The 17,303-nt window shown below is 48.4% G+C and overlaps 1 protein-coding gene across 1 annotated transcript in view; it reads right to left on the minus strand.

The window, feature by feature from the left end:
- The window catches only part of LOC144770330 (myosin-1-like), a 266,975-nt gene that overhangs the window by 148,168 nt on the left and 101,504 nt on the right, over window positions 1-17,303 (minus strand). Inside the window, exon 5 of the mRNA XM_078654762.1 lies at window positions 11,998-12,025. Coding sequence (XP_078510888.1) covers window positions 11,998-12,025 — 28 coding nt within the window. The remainder of the gene's footprint in view (window positions 1-11,997; window positions 12,026-17,303) is intronic.

Below are 17,303 nucleotides of genomic sequence, written 5' to 3' on the forward strand. Positions count from 1 at the left end.
AGCACATCGTCCTTTGTCCGCTTTCCTTTGACACCATGAAGGCAGGCCACTTCTTGAGAGTAAAGGTCTGCATGCTGAGCAGGAGCCGGCAAGGCCCCTAAAACCCAACAGTGACAAATGGCTCCTTATTTTCATCATCAAAACCAGTGGTTGCACCTCGGTGAACCTAGTCCTAAAGTTGCTAAATCAAGCTCACGTTCACGAATTTGACACAAATTACATGTTTCCTAGTTTCACAAAGTGATCTGCTAGCACCAAGGAGAAGAATGTTCTTTTTTTTAAAAAGGTTATCTGGCACAAGCAAGTAGACAATCTTGTATGCCCTTCCCCTGACCTCCTGGTAAGTTCAGCCCAGAAGAAATTACTTGTGCTTTGCCCATCTGAAAAGGGGGGCCCCTCGGCCCCCCCGCAGGCATGGCGGCGCGGCGACCGCTTCCCCCCTTCCCCTCTGTGTGCCTCTCGGTGGTGGGGCGGGCCCTTGGGCGCGACCCACCACCGATTGGCCGGCGGCCTCCCTGACCCGGATACCAGTGGAGGATGTCCGGGTTAGGGGGGGCGGGCTACTGGAGGGGTGGGGCGGAGGGGCGTCGCTACTCCGCCTGGCCCCTTGGGAATAAAGAGGCGGGGAGCGCCCGGGAGACCCCCTTGTCCCTGGACGCTCCCCCACAGCGCGGTGTGCCCCGCGCTCGGGGCTTCTTTGTTTTGTAATTTTCTTTTGTTTTTCTTCCAGGTCACCTTTTCCAGTGTGGGATCAGCTCTGGGAAGAGAATCGTCCGTCAACAGGAGCAGTTTGGCGAGGGGTTCATGTAGAGGATCTGTTGCTCTCCTTTCTTGTCGCTCTCCCTCTGCAGGTGATGTCTATGGTCGGATATGGACAGGGAGTCGGCGGGGACTGCGGTGCTCCGCGTGGGACGGGACAATCGGGCGCTCCACGTGGAACAGAAGGACTGGGGGGGCCTGTTTTCTGCCCGAGAGAGGATCCGGATTGGATGATGGGTCGTGGCGGAGTGTACCTTGGCGCAAGTTAAGTATGGGCAAGCAGCGGTGTTAGGGGACTCGGCATGCGATGTTAAATTGCGGTGTTTCCCTTGCGGGGCAGGAAGGCTCTGGGTTGTGAATGTTAAGGAGGCACCTCTTCTGCGTAATCGCTAAGTAGGCAGCCATTCGGAAGATCGAGGCAATTTAGTGTACCCGCCAAGGCATACTGCTTGTTAAGCTCTTTGCTTCGCTCAGATATCGCTCTGCTGATACTAAATTGAGATGATATGTGCCTCGCGCGCGTTAAAAATCATAGCCGGAAGAGCCGAACACAGTAAATGAACAAACAGGTAGGTGGAGTGGTAATACTGAGCGGACGGAGACATCCAGCGCTTCGTTAGTTGAAAGTGGGGTGTGGGGGGCAGTTGGATGAAGGCATGATTTGCAATGTGAGTTTGGTAACACCCACAACTTCGTGTGTTTATGAGCATTTACAAACTCCTTTCTGACTCTTTCGTACCCTGAGAGCAGAGTTGCTCCTGTAGACGGCTTGAATAAATCCCCTTGCAGAGAGGCAAGAGGAACTGAATGTTTCCAAACTTGGAAAGGTAGAGGGGAACGTGTGTTTCCATGAGGAAAATATTCGCCCCGTGATTAAAACAAAGAAAGTGCAACTGCACATTGGGGTTGGCTTTTCCCACTAAGGAATGGCATTGTGTGAGCAATTCGATATTGCTAACACCTTAAAAATGTATATGGCATACTCCAGTGAACGGTTGCGAATTACAACACGGAGTTAACGCGCAGCCATTTCTTAGGGAGTTCAACAGGTACAGATAACTATGTCTTTCGTAATCGGGCCAATGTATTTGGAATGGGAAAGGTAGTTTTCTTGCCTGTACTGAAGACGGGATGCAACTTACCTTGCAGCAAGCAATTGAAAATGCAAAAGCAAATGCTTCTGATGATCAAGAGCGCATGCATTGCTGTTTTTGCTGTATGGAAAAGCGCATGCTCAAATACCGTAGATCTGAGTAGGTTTAAGCTAATAATAAAGGCAATTGGCCTAATTGGTTCACTGGGAAAAGTTATGTGAAATGCCATAGATCTCATCTATTTATTATGAAAAGTTACAACAATGAAAATAGGCCTGACTTATTTAGTATGAAAAGCATATGCAAGATGGCAAATAGGCCTTTAAGGGTGTATTGTTATTACACTTTGTTAAAGTTTGTAGGCAGGTATTTCTCACATATTGTCATAGTATACAAAGGTGATGGTTAACCACTCCACAAACCCAGGGTTTCAAAAAGATTTGAAATATGGGAATCAGTGTTAAGCTCTCTTAGAGGCGGTGTTTTTTGGCAGCTGTAATTTCGTATTTATTTTGTGCAGTATGTAGCTGCGTGTGAATTAAACTACTTTTTAGGTCTGCCCTGACAGGAGTAGCTGTCTGTCTGGTTCCTGTAATTAAAGTCATAAAAAAAAAATACATACATAGAGGGACTTTGTCTCAACCCTTTACAAAGATTTCTCTTTTGGGTCAGCGACTTCATGGGGGGGAAGGATGACTTTTAAACCCAGCGCAGTTTGCACTGCCTTTTGCGAGATTCATGAACTACCCGTCTGCTCCATAGGACATTTTGCATAGATATGGAGGCAGGGCACTGTTATCAATGCATATTAGGGTTACAGCTTTATAAGTGGCTGTACAGGTATTTCAAGGATTTCGCCAATGCGTATGTATGGGATGCAGGTTTAGCAGTGGACTGTTTCTGAACGTGCTGAAGGATTCCCCTGCACAGCGAGCGTATGATGCATTAATATAGCATAGCAGAGCGCACTTGCAAATGTTTGGTGCTAGGGACATTTTCAAAATAATTCCCCCCCTTCTCAGACCCTGCCTGGAAATCCGTTTTGTTCTTTGTAAATTGGTCGCATTGGGTTTAATTCTGCTTGGCAGGGAGTACATCATGTGCGTGCTGGGTTTGAAATGGTGTTCTTTTCGCATGTGTTGTGTGATTATCTGGCCTGCTATTGTTCGCCAGGAAGTTCGTGAGTCATCAACATTGGTCAGACTGGTTGACTTTGCTTGGCCAGTCGGTTCATGCTACACTTTGTTTGCTCTATTCCTACAACAGTTTACTCATGTAACGGGTCCTATGTTACAGTGCTCTGACACCTTCGGGTAAAATCAGCGCTTTATAAAAGCGCATAGAATACAATAGGATAGAATTAGTCGTACATCTGTAGGTATCCAGACACATTGCGCTGGATTACTGACTTGTCTGCGTATGTAGCGTACACCTACGGAGGATGAGTGTGCAGAAGGAGTGCCATGGAATTCAGAGCTGTTTACAAGGACGTACAAACAGAAATGTAGGGATCTGCACTATCACATGGGTGAATATGGTACACATGCTCAAAATACAGTGACACGTTTGGGGTAAACAGAGCATAGATGCGCATGCGTAGGGGGCACACACGGACTGTGACAGTCCAGAGTTGGGAATAGTGCACGGTAATGGTGGTAGTTTTAACTTTGTGGGCCAAGCCGCTGCACGCACCGGCCAGGAGTTTCAGTGCAAAACAGTGAGCGAGGCCGGTGCTTTAGTTTGCTCCGTGTTACCACTTTTCTGCAGTGGTTAAACGTGTTGTATTACGGCATGGTGCTGTTTCATTGTGTACCATGTTTGTAACTTTGGCACTGTGATTACAAGTTTCCTTAGATCACCCGGGTGCGGGCGCTAAACACATTCCTTAATCGCCGTGATGCCCGGGCTACATATGCCTTTTTTGTGTTCATTCATGGCTTCTTTATTGATGTCCTCCAGGCACTTGCAATATTTTATCCAAGCCATGGTCGCTGCTTATTTATCTTACGCAAGGAACAGCCATTGACATAAGTCAAATTTTGACACTCTAGAATTACTATAATTGGTGTCTGCTGAGGTGATAGTTAGAACAATCGTGGAACCATTCACGAATAGGGTATACCCCCTTCTCTTGGGGTCCTCCTGGGGAGTAACGCACATCTAAGGGTAGGGCTTGACGAGACTGTGAAAGCCAGTTTCCCAGGTCCCACATTCCTTTGCAAGCCAAAGCAGAAAGCCAAACAAGGGACTTATTTCATTGTGAAGGTAATTAACATCTGAGGTGCTGTTCACTATTCTAGGGGGGACATTGCACCAGTCCAAACGACCCTTCATTGATGATCGGTTAAAGTCAACCTTATTAGTAAGCTATCCTAGTGGTAGCTGTATTGCGTGCAGCCTTCAGGCTAAGTCTTGAAGGAATGTAGAGCAGCTTGTTTTACCAGTCTATAATCTCATGAATGAGTAAATGAAAAGAGAACAGGTGTATAACAAATATATGTATTTGTTCTAAACACATCCCTTTAGTTCCTTTACGAGGCTAAAGGCAAGAAATTACAGTCAGTAAACTTATTTAACACACAAGTAAATTGGCACAATATACGTTGAGCCTATGATGAGATTAGAGGCGAATAATTACAGTCTGTAAACCTATATAGCACACAGTAATTTAGCACCATATACGTTGAGCTCTAGGGGTGTACCAAAGCCATATATTAATAAAGTGGTAGGGGAACCACGAATGGCATAGAGACAGGGCCTAGAGCCGGTAGAAAGACTACTTGGGGTCCTGATAATCCTACACACCCTGATGTCACACCTAAAAGGTGTTCAAGAAAAAGAGGAGCTTTAGAGGGAAAAGCCAGTCAATAGGTCGCCCTCCACTCAGTATGCAGCAAAAACACAATGACCTAGACTGTAGAAGCACATGTGAAAATGTACCCTTCTTTTTGAAATATTTTGTTCGTTGCTATTCTTTAGCAAACATAACTCCCCTTGTTACATCATTACTTGGGGTAGCCAAAATATCTTGGGTTGGTGCTTAATTCAAAAAATTGCCTGATTCTCATAAAACAATAAAATACAGTTGCGAGACCAATCATACCACACTTAATCTCGTGACAAAAACTAATATAGTGATAAACCGAAAAAAGTGGGTGAAAGCGAGATGGCACCTCACGGGCGCACCACCAAGCGGGGACCTGACTGGTACTCGTCAGGACTGCCCTGTTGTCATCATCGGTACCATCAAGCTTGGAGCAGAAAATAGTGTCCAAATGCACAAAAGAATTGTGCAAGAAAAAGTGCAGTGAACAGAAAACAAAAGGACCAAAATAGTGTCAATCAACACCTTAAAACACTCATAACACAACACAGACACACTACTTTTATTCAATTTCTTGTGTTGTGTATGGAAATAATAAAAGAAAACAAGTAGAGATGGTTATCACCTATTCAACCATTCATACTTGTACTTGCCGACATGTTTCATTGCCTAGTGAACTTGTAGGCAATTTCATCAGGGCGTCAAATATATTAAAGCCACTGCAGGTGGACCCACATGTCTTCGCAACCTCAACACGGCACGGCTGAGATACAGCAGCCGCTTCTTCACTGCTCGCACTCGCAAAGGGAGAAGTGAACAATCGACTTGTTGCGATTTGTTTTATCAATTTTTTTAAAAAATACAACCTCGTCCCGTCTGGCTGGTAGGAGCACCTATGGCCTGTTGAGGTTGCGAAGACATGTGGGTCCACCTGCAGTGGCTTTAATATATTTGACGCCCTGATGAAATTGCCTACAAGTTCACTAGGCAATGAAACATGTCGGCAAGTACAAGTATGAATGGTTGAATAGGTGATAACCATCTCTACTTGTTTTCTTTTATTATTTCCATACACAACACAAGAAATTGAATAAAAGTAGTGTGTCTGTGTTGTGTTATGAGTGTTTTAAGGTGTTGATTGACACTATTTTGGTCCTTTTGTTTTCTGTTCACTGCACTTTTTCTTGCACAATTCTTTTGTGCATTTGGACACTATTTTCTGCTCCAAGCTTGATGGTACCGATGATGACAACAGGGCAGTCCTGACGAGTACCAGTCAGGTCCCCGCTTGGTGGTGCGCCCGTGAGGTGCCATCTCGCTTTCACCCACTTTTTTCGGTTTATCACTATATTAGTTTTTGTCACGAGATTAAGTGTGGTATGATTGGTCTCGCAACTGTATTTTATTGTTTTATGAGAATCAGGCAATTTTTTGAATTAAGCACCAACCCAAGATATTTTGGCTACCCCAAGTAATGATGTAACAAGGGGAGTTATGTTTGCTAAAGAATAGCAACGAACAAAATATTTCAAAAAGAAGGGTACATTTTCACATGTGCTTCTACAGTCTAGGTCATTGTGTTTTTGCTACACCTAAAAGGTGCCCAAGAGCCTAGTTGCGGCATCACATAGTTCTGGGGATGCGTGTGATCATGTCCGGTTGGCTAGGATGATATTTACCAGAAGCCAAAGTGGCGAGCGAAAAAGGCCCTTGGGCCAGCTTACAGCCTGGCATAGTTAGGGCTGTGCTAATCCTTTTAGCTAAAGACTTTGATGCTGCACTGTTAAGTAGACTGTCTTGTTTTCACACATAGATCCTATGCATAAAGACGTGGGTAGAAAACCAGGATTAAGAGGCAATGTCCTCGCCTGCAGCACAACTTTCTTGTAGTAACAATGAATGTGAAAATAGGAAGCCAATTTTACAGCCTAGCATGGTTAGGGCGGTGCTGATCCTATGCTTAACGACCTAGATGCTGCACTAGCAAACAGACTGGCCTTTTCAAACCTAGACCCTATGGCCTAAAGACGTGGGTGGAAAACCAGGAATAGGAGGTGATGTCCTGGTCTACAGCAGAATTTTTAGTAGCCATAAATGTGCCGTGGCACTGCCACTGGGTCACTGTACTGCACACGGGATATTGTGGCACTGCCACTGGGTCACTGTACTGCACACGGGATATTATTCCTAATAAAGGTCATTCTACAGGGCACTCTCCGTAACACTAATTCAATCACAATACATGGGACACAAACTGAGGCTATGCTTAACATTTACTGTCGAAGTGTTAATGAGTAGTCATCTGGCGCTAATCTTATCTAAAACTTAGCAAGTGATGGTAATGTAAGACTAGCACGTGTACAGCAGTTATCGCCAGAAACACTAATGGTTTGTGTTTATCTTTTCCATTTATGTATGACCAGGTCCATGGTGGATACCTGGAGTGCACCACATCACAACAGCTGCAACAGGTGGACAGCCCAAGGGATGCTTACGTCAGTCACGGCTGGGTCCATGGCGGATATCTGAGGGGTGCTCCACACCGCAACATCAGCAGCGGGTGGATGTCAAAAGGGAAGCATACGTCGAGAAAGAGGACACCCAAGGGCCCAAGTAGTGCTGGCAGGTGTAAGTGCTACCCATTCCCTAAGGTGGAAGTGGGAATTGTCACCCAGGTTTTCTTGGTCTTTTCCTGGTTCTTGCAGTTTCTCAAACCTGTGACGCAGGGGAGGAACTCATCACCAGAAGTGGAGGAGCTACAACGTCCCAGCACAAGCAACAGGCTGGACGCAGGACAGGGAAGATCTGGTTTGGGGGTCTGTGCCTTGGTCAGTTCAGGAACTTCTTTCAGGGACTCTTAGCTCAGCAGCCCGACCCCCCCGTCAGTGGTGATACTTCACCTAGGGGGGAATGACTTGGCCAAACTTGGGAGGCGAATACTCATTGATGAGTTCATCTCCACTGCGGGTGGGTCTCCAGGAGTTGCCCGGGTGGCACAGTAGTAGGGTCTCAACTTATCCCGCGGTGGCAGGGGCGAGGGGCGGACTCGGTCAGGGCGTTGAATCACTCGGTAAAGAGGGTCAACACACAGTTGGACAAATTATTTCAAGCCCCCCCGGTTGCAGACGATCCAACATGGGTGTATTTGGGGTGCATAATTCTACCTGGTGAGGGGAGTCCATTTGACGGAGGAAGGAAAGGTCCTGTGGCCTGATAATGTCAGGGCCTGGTTGGAGGGTTTGGCTAAAATGAGAACTTTCTAGGGTAGGTCAAGGCAGGGGGAGGCCAGATCGTCGGTTAACAATGCTGGCCTGTGGCGGTAAGGTCATGACCGGTGAGCACATATTTTAAGGTCTGAGGGGGCGGGCATCATCCTATGGAGGTTCCCGCCCAGGGGGAGGGGCCATTGGCCACTCCTAGAGCTCCAGGGGCAAGGTAATTGATGCTTCAAAGGAGCGCGGGTCAGGAGTAGTCACGCTTTCCTTAGGCTGGTAGCCACCCCGCGCGCGCATACTCATGACGTCACCGGATGGCGCAGAGTAAGGGCCCTCCTTTAGTGGGTAAATGGAGTTCACGGCGTAGACCGGGCGATTACCGGAGCACGACTGTGCATGCGCACAGCTCTAGGTGAGGCGCAGCTTGTAGGACCTGACACCGGTTAGCGACCTTGCCATATGGCCAGAAATGTACAGAAATTAAGATGAGGATGTTAGATTCGGTTAGGAAACAACATGTATTAGAATTTTTTGTTAAGGTTAGCCTCTCAAACTTGTTGATGATATTGTATCTAATGTCCTGCTGATTTTTGTATACATTGTTGACCATGCAATTAAAACCTTTTTTAATTTCATATCTTAATAAATACGGCCGGGGGACTAGCCCCCGCCTTCCAAACATAAAGAAGCCTCATGTTCATGTTTCTGGGTGTTGGGTGCCGGATTGGGGAGGGGCGGCAGCCAGTCGCTGACCATGTGGCCTTACCTCGAAATGATAAGGCTAGAGAATAGTTTTTAAAGCTTTTTCAATGTCGAGTGAGGTTACTGCAGAGTCTAACATGGGTCCATCTCTGGAGCCTTTGTCCACACATGAAATAGTCACCTGAAGCTGAAAAATGTTTTACACTGTGGTATGAAACCTCTTTGGGAGTGATAAGTAATTTATTATAATAATGGCAGTAGCCTATTTGCTATGATTTAGATTTATAGTTTGTAGTCTATATTTAGAAGTGACAACGAGTAGCATGGCTGTATATTCAAGAGGTCTCTCCCCTCTTTTGGTAGTACCACAATCATCACTTTTCTAAGCGACTGTGACAGAATATCTTTATTGTTCCCCTCTTGATACTTGGACAGCAGTCAGGGGCTAGCTGTGGTTTGTATGTAGCATAAAATTCCCTAGGTAGCCCGTACCTTTCAGGTGTCTTGTCCTTAGTCAATTGATCTATACTTATTTTGTTTAACATCATGGGTTCCCCTAATGTGATTTTTTGTTTCAAGGGTATACACACGCAGAGTGGGAATTGACTCCAGATTTCCTCGCATACCGTTTGTTTTCCATTTCCTGGAGGGCAGTGTACAAGGTGCTGTATTATTCAGCAATGGTTATGTTTATTTCGGCTGCAGAGCTAACTAAAATCTTTATTTGGGTAATCTGGGGTTTTTTGCTGCCACCAGCAAGACCGGTTGCCTGCCTACCTTGCTTCCGCATGCATGTTGTGTGGATACATATTCTATATAATCTACACACCTTAGGTGTCCCAACAATACAGCTCAGCTTTTTTTGTTTCGTTAAGGACCTGAGCTTCCTATGGGTTCATGTGGACTTCTCTCTCTGCTTGTCTAGTGGTGTGTTGCATTGCAAGACTCTCCCTATTCAATGTCTATTGAATACCATATGTGTTTTTACCCATATCACCCTAATTGCCACTTTAAATGCAGTATTGTGTGACATGCCGTTATGTTCATTATCCTGTTGACTCTCAAATATCTCAAACTCACGATTCTGACACAAGGATGAGCCCTGGCAAAGTAACACATTCATTTGTTCATGTCTCGAAGAAATAAGGTTTATCCAAGACATGAAGCACCCCCTTTAGCCCCTTCCGTGCAGGGGTAATTCCCCCGCTGTGCTGCGGTGCGGGGGTGTGCGCAGCGCCCCCATGCTCCTGACGAACTCAGCTCGTCATGAGGCACGGCGCTCGTGTGCTCATGACGAGCTGAGCTCGTCATGAGCCCACCCGTTCCTGTGGAACGCTCAGCACAGCAGGGGAATTATCCCCGCATGCGAGCGTTCCACGGCTCATGGCGAGCTGAGCTCGTCATGAGCACCGGAGCGCCGTGCCTCATGACAAGCTCAGCTCGTCATGAGCATCAATGGTGTTAAGAAAGGAGGCAAACTAGGCCAAGGCCATGTCTCAGTCCTGTGAAAGACCCGCTGTGGTGTGAAGTTAATAATACATAACCATAGGGTCGAAAAGGCGACGGCAATGTCATATGTCCTGCGTCAGTTATATTAAAATAGGCAACTAGGATAGAAGGATATTATGAACTTTGGAATCTGAACATTTTTAACCATATGTTTTCATTGTTTAATGTATTTTGTATATGAACACCGGGATTTGTACATCTTCATCATGTATATGTTGATTTTTTATATGTAATATATTTGTTATGGGCAGTAAATTGTAAAATAAAAAAGTTAAGAAAATTGCTTGATTGGAAGTAACAATGGTTATTTGACAATGAATATACTAAAACTAGAAATGTTCCTTTGTGTTGTGTTTGATTTTTATGTTTACACATTTTTACTAAACAATTTAGCACACTAGTGGCTGCATTCACTGCAAACCATTGGCTTCATTCGGTGCCAGGGGACGAAAATTGCAAGGCATGCACCAGCTTTTAAAGGGATCATTTTGCGATGCTTTTGTACCAGTGTTGATTGTTCAACAATTTTCCACAATTCTTGATTAGGAATTGTGGTACCCGCCAGAACGCTCTATACCTTACTAGCTTTTAGAAAGTTGGCATTTTCCTGTCTTATCCGATTAAATCCATTCCCAGTGAAATGTGAGTGACACTTTACCCCATGTGGTTGTGGTGCATACGGTGTTCTACACCCTGAGGCTATGCAGTGCTTAATTTGAGCCGGTAGGTTCCGGTGCGCAGGACTGCCACTTATTGCCAACACCAGCCCTTATGACAGTCTGCCACATGGTGGCGCTGTCTGTCTAATTTAGAAATGAGCCCAGCAACTGTTATTTATTAATTCAATGTACATTAAAAATGACTTACATCTGCTGCCCAAGCCATTCTTACAGTGTTGGGTGCCTGGAATAGTCTGAATTGTCACACTTGTAGGCGTGTGAGGGTTAGTACTTGTCTTGACATCGTCATTGGCAGAGCTGGCAGGGGCAAGTGGTGGTGCAAGCTGTAGTGGCCTCCTGACCTGGGCCCTGGCACTTATGTTTTTTACAAAGAAAGCACCGGGCATATGACCTTCCAAAGTATCCCACTACACTAATTTAACAATGGTTCCTGTACCAGAGCAGGAGGTTGGATTCACTGATCCAGTATGTTTATTTTAATTTGATTTGTATACAGTTTTATATATCCCGAACTCGATCCGAAGGTATTTGAGCGCTTTACATGAGCACCAGTTGCACTACACAAGGTCACATTCATTGTTATTAATTTTTTGTAACTATTGGGAGATTAAGTGATTTACCCAGAATCACAGGATGTTGAGCTGATGCCAAGACTGGAACCTGGCCCCCCAGTAACCAAGGATGCAACTGTGGCCATAGCGCCACATCCCCTCACATGTACTTAATAGAATAGCAATGTCCCGCTCCCTCCCAAACGTGAGTTAAATATAATGAACAGGGGGCAGGTCATACTTGGACAGTAGGGGGCTGTAGGATTAGAATAGAAATGTTTCCTGCCTCGCTGACCGGGTGTGGAAACAAAGATGTTTGGCCCCGTCCACCTCGCAGTTCTATGTCGGTATGGCCCAATGCCATACCATGCCCGGTACACTCAACAGCTGCAGTCCTCTGTAGTTACATGCCATAGAAGATGGCAAATGACTGAAGCATCGGCTTCTGCCATTGCTGGCATTGCTCTGGCTTTTCACTGCTCTGGGTTGCGTTTTGATGGCGGGGTCAAAGCTGCTTGGCATTCTTCGGGATAATGACACAGTTGGCAACAAAAGGGATCTCTCAATAACATTTTTCCGTTTACTGTATTTACTCCTGACTTCAACGCAATGATTCTACATCATTAGAGAATACTGTAATTATAAGAGAATTTGTTTACTTACGTAATAAGGATGGACTGGTTTTCACGATCTGAAAGAATAGGAAAAACAAGGTAAGCTCTCGGCGTCGGTAAATAATATATACAAGAGTTTTCATATTACCTTCAACAGAATAGACAAAGAATCACAGTCTCCCCTGCGACCACCACTGTCAGCACAATAAAACAGTGAGCTATTCTAGATGGTTTTGTGACATGGAAAGAACAGGCAGCGAGGTCTATCCATGTCACAAAAAAACCTAATATTGGTGTCTATGTAAGCTCACTGCCTGCCACATATCGAACATTATGTCGTACTTGTTTCCTCAGACCCATCTGAATCTATTCGTGTCTTTGTAGGCATCGCTGTAATCGTGCATTCAATCTATAAATGCCAAATATTTTGTCCTTGCTGTAAGTGCTCTCAGACCAGTGATGGAGTTTTCATTCGGTTCCCATTCATTCACTGCAACAGAGCATTCAGAATGATATGTTTGGACCACTGAATGTGTGTCCACTACACAGTGCATACAGAAATGCCCTGCAAAGCCGCGTTTCTTGCCTCAGCAGTGTCGCATATTTAACTAACGTCTGCGCAGACACAGATGCACGTGCAAACACACACACACATATGTCAATCAATCAATCAATCAAGGCATTTGTATAGCGCGCTACTCACCCGGAGGGTCTCAAGGCGTTTGGGGAGGGGGGGTCCGCTACTGCTCGAACAGCCAGGTCTTGAGCTGCTTCCTGAAGGTGAGGTGGTCCTGGGTCAGGCGGAGGTGGGTCGGGAGGGAGTTCCAGGTCTTGGCGGCGAGGTAGGAGAAGGACCTTCCCCCTGTGGTGGCTCTTCGGATGCGGGGGACGGCGGCGAGGGCGTGGCCGGTCGATCGAAGCTGGCGTTTGGGAGCGTAGAAGTTGAGGCGGCTGTTGAGGTATCCTGGGCCTTGGTTGTGCAGGGCTTTGTGTGCGTGGGTGAGGAGACGAAAGGTGATTCTCTTGTTGACTGGGAGCCAGTGCAGGTCTCTCAGATGTCTGGAGATGTGGTTGCGACGGGGGATGTCCAGGATGAGTCGTGCTGAGGCGTTCTGGATCCGCTGGAGTCTCTTCTGGAGTTTGGCGGTGGTTCCGGCGTAGAGGGAGTTGCCGTAGTCCAGTCGGCTGGTGACGAGGGCCTGGGTGACCGTCTTCCTGGTCTCGGTGGGGATCCACCGGAAGATCTTGCGTAGCATGCGTAGGATGTTGAAGCACGACGAGGAGACGGCGTTGACTTGTCTGGTCATGGATAGGGAGGAGTCCAGGATGAAGCCCAGGTTGCGTGCGTGGTCTGTTGGTTTGGGTGCGCTGCCTAGTGCGGGGGGCCACCAGGAGTCGTCCCAGGCGGAGGGTGAGGATCCCAGGATGAGGACTTCCGTCTTGTCCGAGTTCAGCTTCAGGCGGCTGTTCTTCATCCATTCGGCTACCTCTTTCATCCCTTCGTGTAGGTTGGCTCTAGCGGTGGCGGGGTCGTTGGTGAGGGAGAGGATCAGCTTGGTGTCGTCGGCGTAGGAGATGATGTTGAGGTTGTGCTGGCGTGCGATGGCTGCGAGGGGACTCATGTAGACGTTGAAGAGGGTTGGGCTGAGTGAGGAGCCTTGAGGAACACCGCAGATGACTTCGGTGGCTTCTGATCTGAACGGGGGGAGGCGGACTCTCTGTGTCCTTCCGGAAAGGAAGGAGATGGTCCACTCCAGTGCCTTCTCCTGGATTCCGACGTTGCTGAGGTGCTAGGGTACGGGTACGGTGGCAGACAGTATCGAAGGCCGCGGAGAGGTCTAGGAGGATGAGGGCCGCTGTTTCTCCGTTGTCGAGCAGAGCTCGGATGTCATCGGTGGCTGCGATCAGGGCGGTCTCGGTGCTGTGGTTGGCCCGGAAGCCAGACTGCGAGAGGTCGAGGGATCCGTTTGTCTGAGGAAGGCGGCCAGCTGCATGTTGACGGTCTTCTCGATGACTTTAGCGGGGAACGGGAGCAGAGAGATGGGTCGGTAGTTCTTGAGGTCGGTGGGGTCGGCTGATGGCTTCTTTAGTAGGGCGCTGAGTTCGGCGTGCTTCCAGTTCTCCGGGAAGGTAGCGGTGTTGAAGGAGGTGTTGATGATGTCCCGCAGGTGGGGTGCGATGACAACGTCGGCCTTGTTGAAGACGTGGTGAGGGCAAGGGTCGGTTGGAGATCCGGAGTGGATGGAGTTCATTGTGCGGACGGTGTCTTCGGTGCTGATCGGGGTCCAGGCGCGGAGGGTTGTGGTGGGGGGCGGTGGTTCGGTCCTGACATGCGTCGGTTGAGTGCTGAAGCTGTTGTGTATGTCCGCGATCTTGTTGTGGAAGTAGGAGGCGAGGGAGTTGCAGAGGTCTTGCGAAGGGGTGATGTCGTTGCTTCCGGCGTTGGGGTTGGAGAGCTCTTTAACGATGTTGAAGAGTTCCTTGCTGTTGTGTGCGTTGTTGTCCAGTCGTTCCTTGAATGCAGTTTTCTTGGTGGTGTGGATCAGTTGGTGGTGTTTTCGGGTGGCGAGCTTGAGGGCAGTCATGTTGTCCGGTGTTGGTCTCTGCGCCAGGCTTTCTCAAGGGCTCTGCAGTTCTTCTTCGAGTTCTTGATTTAGTCGGTGAACCATGGGGCTTTCTTGCTGCCGGGTCTGCTAGGCGGGGCCCTCAGGGGGGCGAGGTCGTCTGCGCAGTCGCTGATCCACTTCGTGAGGTTGGTGGCCGCTTGGCTGGGGTTCGTAGCACTGGTGGGTGGGTTGTTGCTCAGGGAGGTTGCGAGCTGGTCGGCTGTGATCTTGTTCCAGCTTCTGCGTGCAACCTGTTGCTGTTGGTGGTGGATCGTGGTCCTTTTGAAGCTGAAGTGGACGCAGCTGTGGTCCGTCCAGTGGAGTCCGGTGGCGTGGCTGAAGGCGATGTCCTTGCTGGAGGAGAAGACGGGGTAGAGTGTGTGTCCGGCGTAGTGGGTGGGGGTGGTCACCAGTTGCTTGAGTCCGAGGTTAGCGAGGTTGTCCAGCAGGGTGGTGGTGTTGCGGTCTTTGTTGTTCTCCAGGTGGAAGTTGAGGTCCCCGAGGAGGATGTAGTCAGCGCAGGGGAGGGCATGCGGGCTGACGAAGTCGGCGATGTCTTCGCTGAATTGTGTGCGTGGTCCCGGGGGTCTGTAGATGAGCGTGCCTCTGAGGGTGGTCTTGGGGTTGATGTGGATCTGGAAGTGCAGGTGCTCGGCGGGTGCGAGGGTGTCGTCGGTGTTGGTCGTGATACGGATGGAGTTCCTGTGGATGATGGCGATGCCTCCTCCTGTCTGGTTGACGTGGTCCCTCCGGATGATCTTGTAGCCGTCCGGGATGGCGATGGCGATGTCGGGCGCTGAGGAGGCGTTCATCCAGGTTTCCGTGAGGAAGGCGACGTCTGGGGTTGTGGTGTCGATCCGGTTCCAGAGCTCGACGGCGTGTCTGTGGACTGAGCGGGTGTTGAGAAGGATGCACTTCAGGTGGCTGCTGCTGTTGCTCGTCGAGGTCTTGGGCACTGCTGGAGTGGTGCAGGTCCGGATGCAGGTGAATTTGCAGGAGTTGCAGCAGAAGGGTCCGTGGGTGCGTCTCGGGGTGGCTCGGCAGCAGCCCGGGAGTCTGCCGGCGTTGAGTGCGATGAGTTCGGTGGCGTCGTAGGACCGTCGGGTCGTCTTCCGTCGGTGGGGGCCAGGGGTCCGGTCCGGCTTACCTTTGGCGCGCCTTCGGCGCATAATCGGCGCGCCCGCTGCGCATCAACGCTGCGCGTTCGCACGGTCGCCATATATGGCGAAGTGGGAGGGAGGGAGGAGCTGGGAGGCGGGAGCGGGGAGGGTACACAAAGGAAAGGGGAGCGGGGCAGGGGGGCACAGGGGAGACACGGGGAAATAAAAATAAATCACAGGCTCAGGGGGAACAAAAGAACAACAGTGGACAAATGCAGCAACAGTAATAGTGCAGAACAGTGGCAAAATTAGCGCGGCAGCACACAGGCAGGGAGAGCGATCCCGCTAGGGCAGCGGGGGCGGGGTAGAGGCGGCAGGCTCAGCGAGGCTGAGAGAGGCAGCGGGCAGGGGGGCACACGCAGCAGCTGGTGGCCGTGCGGTGCGGGGGTGTCCTGGGAGTAAAGCCAACCCACCCATTGCACACAGCTTTTGGCTGTGCACGAGAGAGGGTTGCCTGCAGGGCCTGGTCAAAGGCCAGCCCTTCAGCTAACCCCCAGTGCTGAACCAACCCACGCCTTGCAAGGCCGTGCACAGCAAGGGGTGCTTGCAGGGCCTGGCTTGCGGTCAGGCCCTGCAGCCAACCCCCTGCTGTCAGCCATCCCATGCAGCATGCAGCCTTCGGCTTTGAGCAACAGGGGTTTGGCCGCAAGCTCTGCACCCCCTCTGTGTGTTGTGGCCGCTGAGCAGTCAATCCTATGCCACACCCAGCCTACCGCAACACCAAAATATAAAAAGTGAGCCTATTGGTTTTATCAATGGGGTAAGCATATGAATATATAAATGCAGATCTAGGTAAACAACCTTTACAACGCAACTTTTACCACGCAGTGCCTTTACAATGCAACTTTTACAACGCAAACCATTACAACGCATTGCGCTGGGGGGCGCTCTTGGATAGGGAATAGGTTTAATGTACTATCCAACACCTTCCCTACTATCCACGGGGACTGGAGTTGGAATAGTAAATTAAACAATTCACTATCCAGCGCCTAAAAGCACTATGTGTTGTAATGGTATGCGTTGTAAAAACCGCGTTGTAAAAGCATGCGATGTAAAAGCATGCGTTGTAATGTCATACATCCGCAGATCTATCGTCTTTTTCCATAAATCACCAGTAATTTTAAATATATATTTCAATATTTCAAATAATGCAATGCAATGTTTATTAATATTGATTACGAAAAAAGTGTTTAATAAGGTTTTAATTAAAAAAATCTGTGTCTCTCACTTTGTACATAGTTGAAAAATCTGAAAGCAAATAGTCAGACAATTTTTTTAAACATCTTCAAATCACATATTAGGCAGCCAGAAAAACAGCCTCTAGAGGGTGCTGCACTCCCAGCTGTAGAGCGAAAGCTCCTACCTGGAAAGTGCTTTAAAAAAAACACATATGGTAAGTTATTCTGGGTTCATGTATTTAATGACCGAGCAGACTGTCTCCATTGTCACTCAGTTATTCTATCTTCCTATTTGTTTATGGCATGCATTTGTCATGCTTCCTTTATTGTTTATACCTCTGCGAGAGCAGCGACCAAGTACAGTATCACTCCACTAGTTACAATTATAGAATGTGATTGTCAAACTACTTT

The sequence above is a fragment of the Lissotriton helveticus genome, chromosome 7, assembly GCF_964261635.1.
Source record: "Lissotriton helveticus chromosome 7, aLisHel1.1, whole genome shotgun sequence".
NCBI lineage: Eukaryota > Metazoa > Chordata > Amphibia > Caudata > Salamandridae > Lissotriton > Lissotriton helveticus.